This window comes from Theropithecus gelada, chromosome 10 (genome assembly GCF_003255815.1).
Source record: "Theropithecus gelada isolate Dixy chromosome 10, Tgel_1.0, whole genome shotgun sequence".
NCBI lineage: Eukaryota > Metazoa > Chordata > Mammalia > Primates > Cercopithecidae > Theropithecus > Theropithecus gelada.
The window spans coordinates 30,310,476-30,329,541 of NC_037678.1; the positions used below are offsets into that span (position 1 = coordinate 30,310,476).

At 43.2% G+C, this 19,066-nt stretch overlaps 1 protein-coding gene across 2 annotated transcripts in view; it reads left to right on the top strand.

The window, feature by feature from the left end:
• The window catches only part of LOC112633026 (cat eye syndrome critical region protein 2), a 200,270-nt gene that overhangs the window by 129,326 nt on the left and 51,878 nt on the right, over positions 1 to 19,066 (top strand). For both annotated transcript variants that reach the window (XM_025399376.1, XM_025399377.1), the window contains 5 exons: positions 10,605 to 10,788; positions 12,631 to 12,770; positions 13,545 to 13,649; positions 16,060 to 16,109; positions 18,140 to 18,309. In XM_025399376.1, the coding sequence (XP_025255161.1) occupies positions 10,605 to 10,788; positions 12,631 to 12,770; positions 13,545 to 13,649; positions 16,060 to 16,109; positions 18,140 to 18,309 (649 nt within the window). The remainder of the gene's footprint in view (positions 1 to 10,604; positions 10,789 to 12,630; positions 12,771 to 13,544; positions 13,650 to 16,059; positions 16,110 to 18,139; positions 18,310 to 19,066) is intronic.

Consider the following 19,066-nt stretch of genomic DNA (forward strand, 5'->3'; position numbering starts at 1 on the left):
ATAATGCGAGTCACAGAAGCATACACACCAATGACGTATTCTTTTAAGTGAAAGGCAAGGAGAACCAAATAAGGATAGATATATGTGGAAAACACAAAGATCAAGAGAAAGCTTGTCGCAATTCAGGAGTTATTAGACCTAGTAAGCAGGAAGAAGACAGAAGGTATGAATAAGCACAAGGTAACCTGGAAGGTGGTGGTTGTCCAACCTTACAGCACAATCACCCGAGGGTGGTTAAAACACAAATCACTGGGCCGCACCCGCATTTAATTCCGTAGGCTTCGGTGGGGCCTGGGAATTTGCATTCTGTGCAAGTTCTGGGTGGTGCTGATGCTACGCGCTGCTGGTCCAGGACTTCGCTGGAAGGTCACTAATCGAAGGCATTGCTCACATTCTGATTTTCAGCTCGATGGTGAAAACTGGATTCTTCATTTCTGACCAATCTTTGCCTTTCTCTTTCAATATAAAACTTAAGCAGAGTTTTGATTTGATACTAACATATTCTTTGCAACACTACATACTTTTTCTTCTATATTATCCGTGGAATTGCAAATCTGGTCAGTGAGTTTTACGGTCCTGTGTCAGTAAAAAAATAGGAATTTAATGGCTCTTTCAGCACCTTTGTTTTCCATTGGGAAGCAGCCTGGCAAAGTGAGCGCTGGGTGGAAAATAGGAACTTCCGGTTTGCTCTTCGCTGTCAAAGTAAAGCTGCGATTGAATCAAACTGTTTTGAGCTTATGGTTTAAACAGCGTAAAAATGTGTTTCATTAAATACTCATGATGATGATACTTACTGCTAAAATGTTTTTCCTTTCGTCAGTACATCTTATAGTAGAGTGCTCCTTATAGAACGCAAACTGATTGGTGCTTCATTATGGTCTTCCCCCACTGTCCTGTGGCTTACACTCTTAAACCGTAATTCATCAACATTGTATATTCAGTTTTTCTTTTTTTCTTTTCTTTTTCTTTTTTTTTTTTTTTTTGAGAGAAGTCTTGCTCTTGTCTCCCAGGTTTGAGTGCAATGGCTTGATCTCAACTCACTGCAACCCTCCCCACTCCTGGGTTCAAATGATTCTCCTGCCTCTGCCTCTACTTCCAAGTAGCTGGGATTAAGGTGGACATCAACACGCCTCGCGAATTTTTGTATTTTTTAGTAGACACCGGGTTTCACCATGTTGGCCAGACTGTTCTCAAACTCCTGACCTCAAGTGATCCGCCCGCCTTGGCCTGTGCTGGGATTACAGGTGTGAGCCACTGCACCTGGCCTCATTGAATTTTTAATTATGAATCTAGCGTTGCATAATAGATTCCCTAGTTTAGGTCACTTATAAATAAACATTTAGTGTTTGGGGTTCTCTTTACAGAAATATCTGTCATCTTTTTAGAAATCGCAATACTTCTGTTAAGTATGTTCATCGTGTGTTTATTAAAATAGGCCAGTGTTTTGTGACAAATGAGTGCACCACATAGTTTCCTATGAAGGAAATAGACATTTCTGTCTTCCCAGAAAATTTCCTTTGTAGTCAGTCTTCCCTATACCTACACTGTACACCTGGCAACCACTGACGTCATTTTTATCGCGATAGTTGGAGCCTAACCTGTTCTAGAACTGTATGAATGGGATCACACAGTATGAAATGAACTCTCACCAGCTTCTTTCATTAACATAATGTGTGTATGATACTCATCCATGCCGTTGTTTGTATCAGTGGTTTATTCCTTTGAGGTGAGTGGGGGATTAAATTGTATCTAGTGAAAAATATATCACAATTTATTTAATCTGTTCTTGTGATGAGCACTTAGGTTGCTTCCAGTTTGAGGCTATTATGAATGAAGCTGCTGTGAACATTTGCATACAAATGGTTGTGTGCACTTACTTTCATTTCTCCTGGGAATTGCTGTGGGGGTCACATAGTAAAAGGATGTTTGACTTAAACTGTGAAATTATTTTCCAAACACTTGGCAACATTTACATTTCCACTAGCAATATCCGAACAGTCCCGTTGCTTCATATCTTTTTTAATTTTTATGTATTTATTTTTCAGAGAGAGTTTCGCTCTTGTTGCCCAGGCTGGAGTGCAGCGGTGCTACCTCTGCTCACTGCAACCTCCGCCTCAAGTGATTCTCCTGCCTCAGCCTTCCAAGTAGCTGGGATTACAGGCGTGCGCCAGCTAATTTTCTGTATTTAGTAGAGACGAGTTTCACCATGTTAATCAAGCTGGCCTTGAACTCCTGACCTCAAGTGATCCACCCGCCTCGGCCTCCCAAAGTACTGGGATTACAGGCATGAGCCCCCTCACCAGGCCTAGTTGCTTCCTGTCTTTGCCAACATCTGCTGTTTTTAGTTTTACTAATCCTATTGTGTTTAAAGTGGCAGCTCATTGTGGGTTTAATTTCCATTTCCCCAATGACTAGTAATGTGGAGTGGTTATTCACGTGCTTACCATACATTTGTATATGGCTTTTTTGGTGAAATATTTGGCCAAGTGTTTTACTTCTTTTAAATTAGGGATGTTTATTTTATTTATTTATTGACTTTTTTGAGACAGAGTTCCCACTCTGTCACCCAGGCTGGAGTGCAGTGATATGATCATAGCTCACTGCAGCCTTTCCTGGGCTCAAACAACCCTCCAGCTTCAGCCTCCTGAGTAGCTGGGACTATAGATATGTGCCACCACACCCTGCTTATTTAAAGCAAATTTTTTGTAGAGACGGGTCTTGATATGTTGCCCAGGCTAGTCTTGAACTCCTGGCCTCAAGTTGCCCTCCAGCCTCAGCCTCCCAAAGTGCTGGAATTACAGGCATTATCAACTTTTTTAATGTTTACTAAGGAACTGTTTTATATTATTAATTTTCTTTACTCTTTGCTTCTTTTTTATTTTATTGATTTCTCTTTTTTATTTCTTCTATTTACTTTGGCTTTAGCTTGCTCTTTTTTTTTTTTTTTTTTTTTTTTTTGTGTTTTTTTTTTTAGCTTTTTTTTTAAATAACAGGCATTTAAAGCTATAAATTTACCCTAAAAAAACTTTTCAATTTCCTTCTAACCCATGGTTGGCTGCATCCTGCGAATTTTGACGTTTATTTTATCATTTAAAACATGTTCTCCTTTATTTCTTCTGTGATCCAAAAGTGTATTATTTAAATTAGTGATGTAGTATGTTAGTGGTAATACTGTTGAGATCCGTTCCTTACTGTTTGTGTATGTGTGTGTTTGGTCTGTTAATGAGAAGCCAGTGTTAAAATCTCTCTGATTGTGAATCTGTTTCTCCCGTTAGTTGTGGCCGTTTTGTCTCAGGGTTGTGGTGTCCTGTTACTAGATGTGTAGCGGTAGCTTTGTTACGTAGTCCTGAGAAGTTGTTGCATTTCTTCTTATGTGACACTCTGTCTCCACATCTGCTTTGTCTCATGTTAATCCTCAGCTTTCTCATGCTCACTCTGCCTGGTAAGATCATTTTCTGTCTTTTTAATCTATTTATTTATTTATTTATTTATCTAGCTATTTATTGAGATGGTGTCTCGCTCTGTTGCCCAGACTGGAGTGCAATGGTATGATCTCAGCTCACTGCAACCTCCACCTCCCAGGTTCAAGCGATTCTCCTGCCTTAGCCTCCCGAGTAGCTGGGATTACAGGTGACTGCCACTATGCCTGGCCAATTTTTTTTTTTTTTGTAGTCTTAGTAGAGACGGGGTTTCACCATATTGGCCAGGCTGGTCTCAAACTCCTGACGTTGTGATCTGTCTTCCTCAACCTCCCAAAGTGCTGAGATTACAGGCATGAGCCACCACGCCGGGCCTCCTTACGTTTTTTTAAGTGTACAATTCATTGGTTTTTATGTATTCACAAAATTGTGTAACCATCACCACTATCTAATTGCAGAATACTTCCATTACCCTACAGCAGGCACTTTGTACCCATTAGCAATCATTCCCTGTTTCTCCCCACCCCAGTTCCCAGCATCACTGTTCTCCCCTCTGTCTCCACAGGTTTCAGTGTTGTAGGCCCATCTTGTGACTGGAGCCATACAGGAAGTGTCCTTTTTATGTGGCTTTTTTCACTTAGAGTTATTTTTTAAGTTTTAACCATGTTGTAGCATGAACCAGTACTTCATTCCTTTTTATGGTCAAATACTACTTCATTGTGTGGTACACACTTTTTCTTCAGTTCATGGACATGTACGCAGGTTTTACCTTTTGGCTCTTACGAATTCTGCCGCTTTGAACATTTGTGTGCAAGTTTTTGTGTGGATGTGTGTTTTCCTTTCTCTGGGGTGTACGTCTAGGAGTTGGAGTGGCTGGACCGGTTGGTAGTTCAGTGCAACTTGGCGAAACTTCTGCAGCAGCTGCGCCGCTTAGCCTTCCCACCAGCCGTGTGTGAGGACTCCATATCTCTGCATCCTGGTCGGCACTTGTCACTCTATGTTTCTTGACGTCCACCGTTATAGTGGACATGAGGTGGTACCTCATTGTGGTTTTGGCATGCATTTCCCAAGTGGCTAAGGTTGAGAAACTTCTCCACTGCTTTCTGCTTTTTGTTCCTTTATTGGTCCTTCAGTGCTTTCTTTTAGGCACATGAATTTTTTTTAAGTGTATCACTTTATTTCCACTCTTGGCTTCTTATTCACGTGTGTGTGTGTGTGTGTGTATTTAGCAGTTGTAGAGCGAACAATATATATCCTTAAATTATCCAGAGCTATTCAGAATTCTTATTGTACCTCTTCATGCCTTATACATGATACTTGAGACTTCTCACTTCATCTGTACAGTATTTAGGTTCCATAAAAAAAATAGCCTTTATCATTTTAAAGATAAATTTGGGGTTTATTCACTTTCTTGGTTACCCAGCATAAACATTCATAAACACATGTAAGAATGTGTATTATATACATGTTTCTCTAGGCTAAGATAATGTTTTGCATAGATTTTGACTTAACCGTATTTTCCTTTAATTTGAAATAGCCATGATTTTAACTTACGTTGGCTCTCATGTTGATTTTAGTATGTTGAATATAGTAGCTATTCTACAGCCCTAGGGAAGAAGAAGTATTATTTTAATTATTTTGCCCTGGTGATGAATGCATCAGTTGATGTGTTCATCTACCTTCCCTTCTTTTCTTTTCTTTTTTTCTTTTTTTTTTTTTTTTTTTTTTGAGACAGAGTCTGGCTCTGTTGCCCAGACTGGAGTGCAGTGGCTCGATCTCCACTCACTGCAAGCTCTGCCTCCCGGGTTCATGCCATTCTCCTGCCTCAGCCTCCCGAGTAGCTGGGACTACAGGCACCTGCCACCACGCCCAGCTAATTTTTTTTTTTTTTTTGCATTTTTAGTAGAGATGGGGTTTTACCATGTTAGCCAGGATGGTCTCAATCTCCTGACCTCGTGATCTGCCCATCTTGGCCTCCCAAAGTGCTGGGGTTACAGGCATGAGCCATTGCGCCCGGCCTTGGCCTGGTCTTCTTATAAGCTTCGAGAAGAAATGCTTTATCAAGTATTCGTACAGAATCTTTTACTTGCTGCTTTACTACTAGAACCAGAATATTTATCTCAATCCAGTACTCATGTCATATGTGGCCTGTGTGTACATGTATTTCATTTGCTTCACATATTGTAGCAAGTAGGAGAACACAGTTTGATTTTTCATCTTACCTCCGTTCTGGGAGGTCTGGTGCCATACCCTTATTGCTCCCCTGTAGAGAGACCACGGCTGCCCTTTCATGTCCCTAACACGTGCCTCAAACAACTTAAGGGCCTTCTTCTTATGATCTCCCTAAACAGGGTACAGATATTAAAAATGTGTGGTCCTACACAGTGAGGAATTCTGCCAGTTCCAGCCGGCAGAGGCTTATGCTGGAACACTTGAATCAGGTCGTGCCATCCTCGGTCTCAGCAGCAGAAGCACGTTCTGTCTGGAGCAAGCTGAGAAATTCTCTGCTGGGCCTCTAAGAGATGGCTAACTTTAAGGGTTTGGAAAGGTTGTTGACTCATTCTTATTTTCACTCTCTCTCACTCTCTCGCGCATAGGGGGAAAAGAAAAGAGGTAATTAAGAGCCAGTCTCATCTCTTCCCTCACAGGAGGCTGAATAATAGCCAGTGGTCTTTACTGCTGTTTTGTAGGACGGAAAATGAATGCAAAAATGGGTCATTTAATAGTATTTGGAGCTTTTCCTAGACAAGAAATAAAACAGACCTTGTTGTTCTGAGAAATTCCGTTTGGTTTGATCTTTGTGTTACTATATTTAAATGAAACGTTTTATTATAGTTCAAGATAATTTCAGAATGATGAGAGTTACTAAGTCATTAAGAGGGAATTGCACTGAGATGAATGGATGAGTAAGTGAATGAATGTTCCAGGTAATCTAAACTTGAAAAGCTTAAAAATATGTACACATTAGTTTTTAGCAGCACAGTGCCACTGTTCTCTTTTTCTGTTATGTTATGTTATGTTACGTTATGTTATGTTATGTTATGTTATGTTATGTTATGTTATGTTATGTTATGTTATGTTTGAGACAGAGTCTTGCTCTGTCGCCCAGGCTGGAGTGCAGTGGTGCAGTCTTAGCTCACTGCAACCTCCTCCTCCCAAGTACAAGCGATTCTCCTGCCTCAGCCTCCCGAGTAGCTGGGATTACAGACGCGTACCACTATGCCTGACTAATTTTCGAATTTTTGGTAGAGACAGGCTTTCCCTATGTTGGCCAGGCTGGTCTCAACTCCTGCCCTCAAGTGATCTGCCCATCTCAGCCTCCCAAAGTGCTGGGATTACAAGCGTGAGCTACTGCGCCTGGCCTCTTTTTCCTTTAAGTAGTAAAACCGGGAAGTACATGCAAAATTGTGTGCTCATTTTTCTGGGGGAGAAAGTATATGGTCTTCATCAAATTCCTAAGTGTTTTCTGTCCTGTAGAAGATGAAGAACCACTAAATCAAAAGAATTAGCCTGATTTTCAGCTTCCCGAAGCCTTTTTATTTCAAATCACCCTTAGCCAGTACCTTTGCCTTCAAGAGCTTTTTCCCCATTCACTTTCGGATATTTAAAAGGAGATGTGGATTTCTAGGAGAAGGTTGATCTACACACAAGGAAATGGAATTGTCTTGGATTATAGGCCCTCAGGTGTCTCCTAGGTAAGGTGGCATGGAGATAGATGCCTTAAGAAAGCTTTTAGCAAAAGTGATATAATTTAAACTGAGTAGGACAATAGGCCTGTTGGGAAGGAATCTCCAACATGCAATTGTTTGAGACAAGTAAGGGCTTCCAGACAGATTGGAGGCTAAAGGAGCAGCACTGTGGATGCACATGCAGTGTCTGTTGGGCTGGTATGCCTGTACTTTCTCAGCCTCACATTGGAGTAACAAAGCTCTCGCTCCCTGGCCCAGCATCTTCTGCACATCCTCAAGTGAAGCTGCTGTTCCGGTGAAATGATGCAGATTTCAGATTCTATGTTTTGTTTTATTGCAGGAAAAAACAGACTTTAGTGTTTGTGGAACTTGGCGTACACTAGAAATTCTCGAAAGCATGCAGTAGATAGAGATTTATTGCCAAAGGATAATTGTCTTCTTCACACTTCTGGCTACTAAAAAAGCAGTTTTAAAAAAAAAACTTTTTCATTTTCTTTTTTTTTTTTTTTTTTTGGAGATGGCGTTTCTTGTTGCCCAGGCTGGAGTGCGATGGCGTGATTTTGGCTCACCACAGCCTCTGCCTCCCGGGTTCAAGCGATTCTCCTTTCTCAGCCTTCCCGAGTACCTGGGATTACAGGGATGTGCCACCACAACCAGCTAATTTTGTATTTTTGATAGAGACGGAGTTTCTCCCATGTTGGCCTCGCAAAGTGCTGGGATTACAGGTGTGAGCCCCCACGCCCGGCCAAACTTTTTCATTTTTAAATGCACCATTACAGTGCTGTCTTTGTTTTAATGTGAGTTTGAACTACTCTTTGCCCGGCTCCTCACTCTGGAAGGGATGACAGCAACTTCACAAACAATGGAGAGGGGCAGCCAGTCCAAACCCTGCAAGGTTCAAGCACTTGTTATTGGCCAGTGCTTGTGTGCTGAATGTGAATGCTGCAGTCCAGTGAAATTTGTGAAGAGCCCTGATTGCTAGAACTATTATACTGCATTTTGATAAAGCTGCCATACTCACATTTTCCCCAGCGAGATAGTAATAGTAGGGGAAAGACGTTTCTTCCCTCTTTGAAAAAGCAAACTGTTTCATTTCTTATTTGCCTAAGCTTTCTTAATGTTTTCCACAAATATTTCCTTTCACTTTGCTGCAAATATTATAACTATCATAGATTATAAGTCAACATGGTATATGCCTAATTTTAAAATGATATCAATAACTTCTTTAGGCCTCTTTGCTTATTAATAAGAAAAAAAAATCCACATCAAGCATGAGGTAATTTAGATCTTGATTCTTAATAGTTGAGATGTAAAATAGGCATCTAACAAACAGCTCGTTATTACTGCAAGGCACATTTAGGTACTAATCAAAATACATGGCTGGGTGCAGTGGCTCGTACCTGTAATCCCAGCACTCTGGGAGGCTGAGGCAAGCGGATCACCTGAGGTCAGGAGTTCAAGACTAGCCTGGCCAAATTGGTGAAACCCTGTCTCTACTAAAAATACAAAAATTAGCCGGGCATGGTGGTGGGCACCTGTAATCCCAGCTACTCGGGAGGCTGAGGCAGGAGAATCGCTTGCACCCAGGAGGCAGAGGTGGTATTGAGCCAAGATCACGCCATTGCACTCCAGCCTGGGCTATAAGAGCAAAACTCCATTTAAAAAAAAAAAGCCGGACGTGGCCAAAATCCTGTAATCCCAGCAGTTTGGGAGGCCGAGGCAGGCAGATCATGAGGCCAGGAGATCAAGACCATCCTGGCTAATGGCTAACATAGTGAAACCCCATCTCTACTAAAAATACAAAAAATTAGCTGGGTGTGGTGGTGGGCACCTGTAGTCCCAGCTACTTGGGAGGCTGAGGCAGGAGAATGGCGTGAACCTGGGAGGTGGAGCTCGTAGTGAACTGAGATCATGCCACTGCATTCCAGCCTGGGCGACAGAGCAAGACTCCGTCTCAAAAAAAAAAAAAAAAAAAGCATTTGCACCTGGATGTGTAGTCCAGATGCTCCAAAGACCAAGGTGGGAGGGAGGATTGCTTGAGCTCAGGAGTTTGAGTCCAGCCTGGACAATATAGTGAGACCTCACGTGGGAAAAAATATATTTAACGCGATTATAGGATTGCCAGACTCTACCGAAGAAAAAATTTTAATTGCCATCTAGGTGTCTTAAATGTTCTCTGTAGAAAAACTATTTTCAAATTTTAATATACAGACATGGGAGGATTACTTGAACCCTGGAGTTCAAGACCAGCCTGGGCAACATGGTGAGACCCCATCTCTATGAAAAGTCAAAGAAAGGCCGGGCGCGGTGGCTCACACCTGTAATCCCAGCAGTTTGGGAGGCCAAGGCAGGCAGATCACGAGGTCAGGAGATCGAGTCCATCCTGGCTAACATGGTGAAACCCCGTCTCTACTAAAAATACAGAAAGAAATTAGCCGGGAATGGTGGCGGGTGCCTGTAGTCCCAGCTACTGGGGAGGCTGAGGCAGGAGAATGGCGTGAACCGGGGAGGCGGAGCTTGCAGTGAGCTGAGATTGTGCCACTGCACTCTAGCCTGGGCGACAGAGGGAAACTCCATCTCAAAAAAAAAAAAAGAAAGAAAAAGAATCAAAGAAAAAATATAGAATGCAGTGTTTTATAGCATGACTTAAAGTTCATGTATAATAGAATATAAAATTATAGTTGCATATCTGTGTAGCCATTTGTATTCTGGAGGAGTTTCCGCCTTTTTATCTTAACCTGAAATATAAGTTAGGTTAGGCCAACTATGAGTTTCTTTTTTTTTTTTCTTGCCACCTATGTCATAAACCCAACTTTGTACTGTCTGAACCGCAGAGTGTCTTCAGTTGTACACGTAGAGGGTGAGACTTTAGCCTCAGGCTTATAGGCTACACATTTGATTATGCTTTTACCCATTCCACCAGAATGTGCTATTTGGGCTTTAAAGTCAACCTATTCTGTGAAAAACCCTCTTTATGTATTTATCTTCCTTGATAGTTGACAAAATACAATATCCATTTAAGTAGGGTGAACCTTCATGAGGGACTTCCTGTTACTGTTTTTCATTTCTGCTTTCTGTGTAAAATTTGTCAGCTGGGCCACGTGTGTTACCTCACACCTGTAATCCCAGCACTTTGGGAAGCCAAGGCGGGTGCATCATTTAAGCCTAGGAGTTTGAGAACAGCCTGGGCAACATAGGGAGACCCCTGTCTCTACAAAAAATATAAAGATTAGCTGGGTGTGGTGGTGCATGCCTGTGGTCCCAGGTACCTGGGAGGTTGAGGTGGGAGAATCTTTTGAGCCCAGGAGAACTGCAGTGAGCTGAGATCGTGCCACTGTGCTCCACCCTGGATGACAGAGCGAGACCCTGTCTGTATAAACAAACAAACAAACAAAAACCTGTCAGCTGTCAGATCATGAGTTCTCTGTCTCTCTCCTTCTCCCAACCATCCTATATGTTATATTAACGTATTTTTGTGTTTGGGGCCCTGGTCTAGGCCTCAGACATTCCACAGCTACCTAGAGGACATCATCAACTACCGCTGGGAGCTCGAGGAAGGGAAGCCCAACCCTCTGAGGGAAGCCAGTTTCCAGGACCTGCCTCTTCGCACACGGGTGGAGATCCTGCACCGCCTCTGTGATTACCGGCTGGATGCAGACGATGTCTTCGATCTTCTAAAGGTATGCTTAACTGGTGATCCTTTCCCTACAGCTATGAAAAGCCAGCAATCAGAAATGCAGTCAGAATGTAAAACCCAAAGATACCCGCCAGAGTTTGGCTTGTGGTACTAGTCTTGGTACTATTCATTGCCAATAACACTACAGAAAACCATGATTGCTGTAGCCAAGGAGATGCAGGACGTGCGTCCCTATGGAAGCACATGATTTTGCTCTAATTTCTAGTCTGGTTTCATCTTCCTTTACGTGCACTGAGTCCCATCTGCAATAGGTACCACAGGAGAACCGTGTTTGTTCTGTCATCAGCCAAACCTGCAACTAAATTAGCCACTGAATTTTATTTCTCAAGGTGTAAACTTGATTGAATATAATTGAAATATTGACTGAAATCTCCAAGAACCTGAAACCATATATGCTAGTGAAGTTCATCCTCTACATACATCCACGTTACAAAAAATGTGTTGAAGAAGGAAGCTATGGCCATCTCTGTCCTCCCCCTTGGTGCGGTTATCTGTTTTAGAAGTATATCCTAGAGGGGCCTGGACACTGTGGCTCATGCCTGTAATCCCAGCACTTTGGGAGGCCGAGACGGGTGGATCACGAGGTCAGGAGATCAAGACCATCCTGGCTAACACGGTGAAACCCCGCCTCTACTAAAAATAAAAAAAAATTAGCTGGGCGTGGTGGCAGGCACCTGTAGTCCCAGCTACTCGGGAGGCTGAGGCCGGAGAATGGCGTGAACCCGGGAGGCAGAGCTTGCAGTGAACCAAGATCCCACTGCTCTCCAGCCTGGGCAACAGAGCAAGACTCCATCTTTAAAAAAAAAAAAAAAAAGAAGTATATCCTCCAGGAGAGGGTGTGAGTTACTGCTTTCACTCGTAGGGAAGTCAGTTTCTAATCCTGTTCTATCATCAGTGATTAAATGTGGTAATGACTTCTCAGTTGAGCTCTGTGCATGGACATATTATAAAAAAATCATTGTGTAATTTAGCACAGTCTTTGCCAAGGACTCAAGGACTTCAGTACCAGTGGGAAGGCCAGTACAGGTCAACCCCCGAGGTAAATTGGGAGCCCTGTCGCTGGAGCTCAGCTGGAGTGAGAGGTCACGGGAGGTTATGCTGGAGCTGCCACAGAGTATCCCATGGGGCAAAGCTTGCCCCTTGCCTGATCCACCCAGTTGTACTTGTCTTTCTTTTTGTGTGTGCTCACATAAAACAACAACCGCTCCCAGCCAAATCTGTAAACTGTCCATCAGGATTGCTGTTGGATTCTCTTTTTTGTGAAAAGGGAACAATGGTGGGGATAGGGAGCATTTTAATATTTCCATCTCTTGTTCCTCAAAGTAGGTACCACCTTTCCATTGTATCCTTGTTTCTTAGGCCAATTGAAAATTACGTAAGGTATTTGGGCATTTTTATTTTACTTTTATATTTTTTTTTTTTGGAGACGGAGTCTGGCTCTGTCGCCGAGGCTGATATGCGGTGGCATGATCTCAGCTCACTGCAACCTCTACCTCCCAGGTTCAAGCGATTCTTCTGCCTCAGCTTCCCAAGTAGCTGGGACTACAGTCACCCGCCACTACGCCCAGCTAATTTTTTGTATTTTTAGTAGAGGCGGGGTTTCACCATGTTGGCCGAGCTGGTCTGGAACTCCTGACCTCGTGATTCGCCCTCCTCAGCCTCCCAAAGTGCTGGGATTACAGGCATGAGTCACCGCGCCCAGTGATACTTGGGCATTTTTAGATTTGACGTATGCCTGTGTGTAAATTTGGAATCCTCATTTTCGTTTTTTCCTGGTGCATTTTGTTCCCCGTTTCCCCAAACCCCTTTTTCTTGCTCTGCTTAGGGTCTGGATGCAGACAGTCTCCGTGTGGAGCCATTGGGTGAAGACAATTCTGGAGCACTCTACTGGTATTTCTATGGAACACGAATGTACAAAGAGGACCCGGTACAAGGAAAATCCAACGGAGAACTGTCTTTGAGCAGGTGTGTTCTTTAATGTCAGGGCATGATAGCTACTGTATTAAAATGTCATTAAGATTAAATGCGTCAGAATTCTACAGCACAATTTTTTTTTTTTTCCTAATGAAGGAATTCTCTCTAAGCATGCCTGCAAAAAGATGGTAAGGAGATACTTCATACAAAAAGGAATTAATTGTCTGCTACCAGAGGGGTTAAAGATACTTTTTTGATCTGAAGTTCTTGATAGGAGGTTTCTGAGAAATGCCACTCTTCTTACGAGCACAGGCTATTTTAATATAGCAGGTTTCTTCTCAACAGTGCAATCATTTCAGTGCAGTAGCAGTTTTCATCTTGCATCGTCAGTCCTTGAGCTCTCCTTTGATCTCCTTTTTTCTACTAGAATTAATGATGTAGTTTATGAACCTTAGTATCCATCAGTGTAAGAACAGAAGGAACTTAACATGATGCCTGAAACATAAGCTTTACTAAGTAAGGAAGAGGCCGCATTTCCATAGCATCCCAAAACGATGCTAACCTCTTATTTAGGCTTTCTTATTGCTAGGAGCATGCTTACTCTTCGGAAGGTGTCAGATCTTCGGCACAGTTTAGTATTACAAAATGTTAGTTTTCCTCAGATCCATAGTCTAATAATGGAAGACTGGAAGTTACTCTTCCCTTTTCCTTTCACTGCTACATTTAATCCTTTTTGGTCATCTCATGGCCAGAAATACTGTTTTAAAATCATATGTAGCATGCCAATCCTATGCCAGAACATTTCTATTTAATATTATTTATTAGGGAAAGTGAAGGACAGAAAAATGTCTCAAGTATTCCTGGAAAAACGGGAAAAAGAAGAGGAAGACCCCCAAAACGGAAGAAAGTGCAGGAGGAGATTCTGTTGAGGTAAGAAAATCTTGTTAGTTGTGGTCATAGACCGTGGCAGAAGGGACCTTAATTCATTTATTCCTTTTTCTTTATTTTGCGTGTGCCATGGGAAGCACGTTATTATGGGAACCTGAAACTGAGTGCTTATGAGATTACCACGTGTGCAGTACAGAATCAGGAAGTCCTTAGTGCGTGACATCTGGCAAGTCACCTGCCCTCTGTAAGCGAGTCCTCTTACTAGACGATGGATGTGCGCTTAATGAGGATTATATTGAACAAAACCATTTTTTTCATTCTTCAATTTTATATTTAATTTTAGCAAAGAAAAAGATACTTGAAGGATTTTCTTTTATGTGTCATTATCTTCTAGGAAATTTCACCATGTGAATCTTGCTATAGGAGTTTTCACAATCTGACCTATACTGTGTAAATACACTTCTTACTTTAGGATCAACTCTATCACTAAGCCTATTAAAGTGAGGCTGTATTCTTAAAAATTCTGATAACTCAGGACAAGTGGCTTCGTCCCTTGCTACTTAATCTAAATGCTTGAGTTAGGCTGGATTTCACCGTGTTGCTTTTTAACCACTAAGAAATATTTCTAGAAAATCAGATTAAGAGTATAGATCACTCAGAACCTGATTTTAACTCAGTCAGCATTCACTTAACTTTCCAGAAGTTCAGCCTCAGATTGCAGCTGCCTATTTCTTCCTTACCCGTTTCCGTGACAAATGTCCTGTAATTACTTATGTTTTGTGTATGCAACACCTGTTTCCGGGTTTGGTTAGGATTCCACACATCCTCTGATATTCAGAAAGCTTAGTGATACCTGTCTCCATTTCCCCGTAAGTATCAAGAATCACAGTCGCTTAGAGTTGGGACTGTAGCATCATTTTAACAAGCATCCATGGACTTGTGCTACCCTCTACTGGTGATGTTTTTTCCTTGAGAGCTGTGTATGTAAGCCACTATTTAAATATTTTTTCATTAAATTTAAAATTGAGTTTCTCTTTCACGCTAGCCACATTTGAAATGCTCAGCAGTCACGTGGTTTATTGGATAATGCCAGTAGAGAACATTGTCATTCTCTCAGAAACTTGAAAACAAGAGAAAAGTTTCCTTCCTTTTTCAGGGATACAAGTGAAAATGATACTTCATGCTATTGCGTTATACACTTTGCATTTTGTAATTTAATCTCCAACATCCCTGTGAGGTAGGCACTATTAATAGCTCCATTTCTTGGGGGGAAAGTTAATTAATGTTCCTGAGGTCACATTGTAAGTGGCACAGGTTGAATAGAGGCAGTCCCACTTTGGAGCCCATGCTCTTAACCCTCTACTTTAGGTAAGGATAAATTATAATAAATACACCTGTCTTCAGCGTGGCCCCAAATCAGCGAGGAGGACATTGGAATCCCTACAGTTCTTTTTTCTTGGCATTTAATTATTAACAATTGCATCTGTCTCTCTTGACTGGAGCAGTAATAAAAAACAAGAACAAACGAAAAAAAAACAGCACATCTGTTTCATTTCCAAAAAAAGTTTTAAAAGTTAATGTTTTCTGGCTGGGCACGGTGGCTCACGCCTGTAATCCCAACACTTTGGGAGGCCAAGATGGGCAGATCATGAGGTCAGGAGTTCAAGACCAGCCTGGCCAACATGGTGAAACCCTGTCTCTACTAAAAAATGCAAAAATTGGCTGGGCGCGGTGGCTCAAGCCTGTAATCTCAGCACTTTGGAAGGCCGAGGCGGGCGGATCAGGAGGTCAGGAGATCGAGACCATCCTGGCGAAGACGGTGAAACCCCATCTCTACTAAAAACTAGCTGGGTGAGGTGGCAGGCGCCTGTAGTCCCAGCTACTCGGGAGGCTGAGGCAGGAGAATGGCGTGAACCCGGGAGGCAGAGCTTGCAGTGAGCTGAGATCCGGCCACTGCACTCCAGCCTGGGCGACAGAGCGAGACTCCATCTCAAAAAAAAAAAAAAAAAAAAAAAAAAAAGCAAAAATTAGCTGGGCCTGTGGCGGGTGCCTGTAGTCCCAGCTACTAGGCAGGCTGAGGCAGGAGAATCATTTGAACCTGGGAGGCGGAGGTTGCAATGAGCTGAGATCACGCCATTGCACTCCAGCCTGGGTGACAGGGCAAGACTCCATCTCAAAAAAGTAAAAATAAAAAATGAAAGTTACTATTTTCTTACGCATTGATACTGTTGCCATAACATAGGGTAGCTGTATGTCAGTACTTCCCTTCTAGACCAGCATGCCTACATCCTAGTGTTCATTTATTCAGCACTCCACCTCCAAGCCTTGTCCCCTTAACACACACATCCACTCTCTTTGTGTTAAATTCCTTGGGTCTACCATCCTGGGGTGGCACAGAACAGTTTTGGACCTGTCTTTGTTTTAATTGACACCTCTTTTTCCTGTGTTTCAGTGAGAAGCAGGAAGACAACGCCTTGGCATCTGAGCCACAGACAAGACATGGTAATGTTCTTTACTGGCGTTGAGAAAGAATTAAGTAAATATGATTTATTTATGCCAGAGTGTTGACTCTGTCTTTTCCTAGAGTCATACAAAGTAAAGATGATTGCAATAGCCTTTGACCTCCCCTCCGTACCCTTCTTCAGTTCTCTTCCTCACACCTTATCCTGCGCCCAGCTCATCATCTGACTGAGGATTTAGATCAAAACTCGATCTTGGCCGGGCGCAGTGGCTCAAGCCTGTAATCCCAGCACTTTGGGAGGCCGAGACAGGCGGATCACGAGGTCAGGAGATCGAGACCATCCTGGCTAACACGGTGAAACCCCGTCTCTACTAAAAACTACTAAAAAAAAACTAGCCGGGCGAGGTGGCGGGCGCCTGTAGTCCCAGCTACTCGGGAGGCTGAGGCAGGAGAATGACGTAAAACCCCGGGAGGCGCAGATTGCAGTGAGCCAAGATTGCGCCACTGCACTCCAGCCTGGGCGACAGAGCGAGACTCCGTCTCAAAAACAAACAAACAAACAAAAAAACTCGATCTTTTCACTAGTGTTCTGTTTACTAGGGACAGTGTAATCGACTCCTCAACATTGGAGTGAATCACCAGCTTCTCAGAGAGGTCTTTTTAATGTCAGCACTTCCTGACACAGTGGTTTCCTTATGGGTTTGCAGCATACTGGTTTCCTGCCTAGATTTTAATTTTGTCATCCAAGTAGCATAAAAATGGGAGGCACATACCAGTTTGCACAGTGTAGTTGAGGCAAGGTAGACTCTGCAAGGACTCAAACTCAAAACCGTTTCTGTCAACATATTTAATCATTTCTAGGCTGTGAATATCTATCTTGTTAAAGTCACAGTAGTAGCCGGGCGCGGTGGCTCAAGCCTGTAATCCCAGCACTTTGGGAGGCCGAGGCGGGTGGATCACGAGGTCAGGAGATCGAGACCATCCTGGCTAACATGGTGAAACCCCGTCTCTACTAAAAATACAAAAAACTAGCCGGGCGTGGTGGCGGGCGCCTGTAGTCCCAGCTACTCGGAGGCTGAGGCGGGAGAATGGCGTGAACCCGGGAGGCGGAGCTTGCAGTGAGCCGAGATCGCGCCACTGCACTCCAGCCTGGGCGACACAGCGAGACTCCGTCTCAAAAAAAAAAAAAAATAAAAATAAAAAAAAATAAAGTCACAGTAGTTATATTTGTATTGCCTTTAGACACTACTTTTTTTTTTTTAGTTGTTAGCAGTGACTTTAACAAGAAAACCAGAAGTATACATTGTCAACTTTAAAATTAAAAAGAGGCCGTTGCGGGGGCTCATGCCTGTAATCCCAGCACTTTGGGAGGTCAAGGCGGGCCGATCACCTGAGGTCAGGAGTTCAAGACCAGCCTGGCCAACATTGTGAAACCCCGTCTCTACTAAAAATACAAAAATTGGCTGGGCGTGGTGGCAGGCACCTGTAATCCCAACTACTCGAGAGGCTGAGGAAGGAGAATCACTTGAATCTGGGAGGCGGAGGCTGCAGTAAGCTGAGATGGTGCCCCTGCACTCCAGCCTGGGCGACAGGGCAGGACTCTGTCTCTAAATAAATAAATAAATGAAATTTAAAAGTAGGCCAGGTGAAGTGGCTCACACCTATAATCCCAGCACTTTGGGAGGTCAAAGCAGACTTAGGAATTAACGACCAGCCAGGGCAACATGGCAAAACCCTGTCTTTACTAAAAATGCAAAAGATTAGCTGGGTGTGCTGGTACACACCTGTAGTCCCAGGTACTTGGGGGTTGCTGAGATGGGAAGATGGCTTGAGCCCAGGAGGCAGAGGTTACAGTGAGCTGAGATGGTGCCACTGCACTCTAGCCTGGGAAATAGAGCCAGACCCTGTCTCAAATAAATAAATAAATAAATAAATAAAAATAAATAAATAATAGGTCTCTTTTTTGACTCCCTTATTTTAGTCATGACCCAGGGTAGAAACAAAATTGAGACTAAATAAGGAAAGGTCCCCATAGGATCTCCTGTAGTTAATCCATTCCTTTATTTTCTAGGGTCCCAAGGGCCAGGCCAAGGTACTTGGTGGCTCCTGTGCCAAACAGAAGAAGAATGGAGACAGGTCACTGAGAGTTTTCGCGAGAGGACCTCCGTTAGAGAACGGCAGCTCTACAAGCTCCTCAGTGAGGACTTCCTGCCTGAGATCTGCAACATGATCGCCCAGAAGGTGCGCCACACTCTCTGCTCAGTCCTCCTCTGTGTTAGGCCTGGTGCTGCATTGTTTAAGGATTATTCATGAGACCTTCCCCATACTTCCCACTGTCCTGGAAATAGTGCAGGCTTCCATCCTGTCTGAACTCCAGTGTTAGACTGGCACCCCATGCCACCCCCTCTCCTTCGCTGTGGGTCCTATCGTGTTCTCCTTCCCCCAGGAAGTCCTCAGTGTCTTACCACCCACCAGTAGTGACGGTGACTTTTCACAGTCTGGAACCAGCTTTCGAACATCTTATGGGTTTGTCTTTGTCCTTGTAGCTCCATTGCCAGCCCTTTGCCTGGCTCTACCTGATTGTGTCCTCTTCACCAAATTCAGGGCAAGCTACAGTCTCATAAACCATATGCCCCTACTTCATGACATTTTCAAACATCCTTCCTCCTCTTTTTCCTTTTTTTTTCCCCCAGGCTGGAGTGCAGTAGCGCAGTCTCGGTTCACTGCAGCTTCTGCCTTCCAGGTTCAAGCGATTCTCCTGCCTCAGCCTCCTGAGTAGCTAGGATTATAGGCGCACACCACCACACCCAGCTAATGTTTGTATTTTTAGTGGAGACGGGGTTTCACCGTTTTGACCAGGCTGGTCTAGAACTCCTGACCTCAGGTGATCCACAGCCTCAGCCTCCTAAAGTGCTGGGATTACAGATGTGAGCCACCGCACCCGGCCGTTTTTTTTTTGTTTTTTTTTTGGTTTTTTTTGTTTTTTAAGGACAAGCTC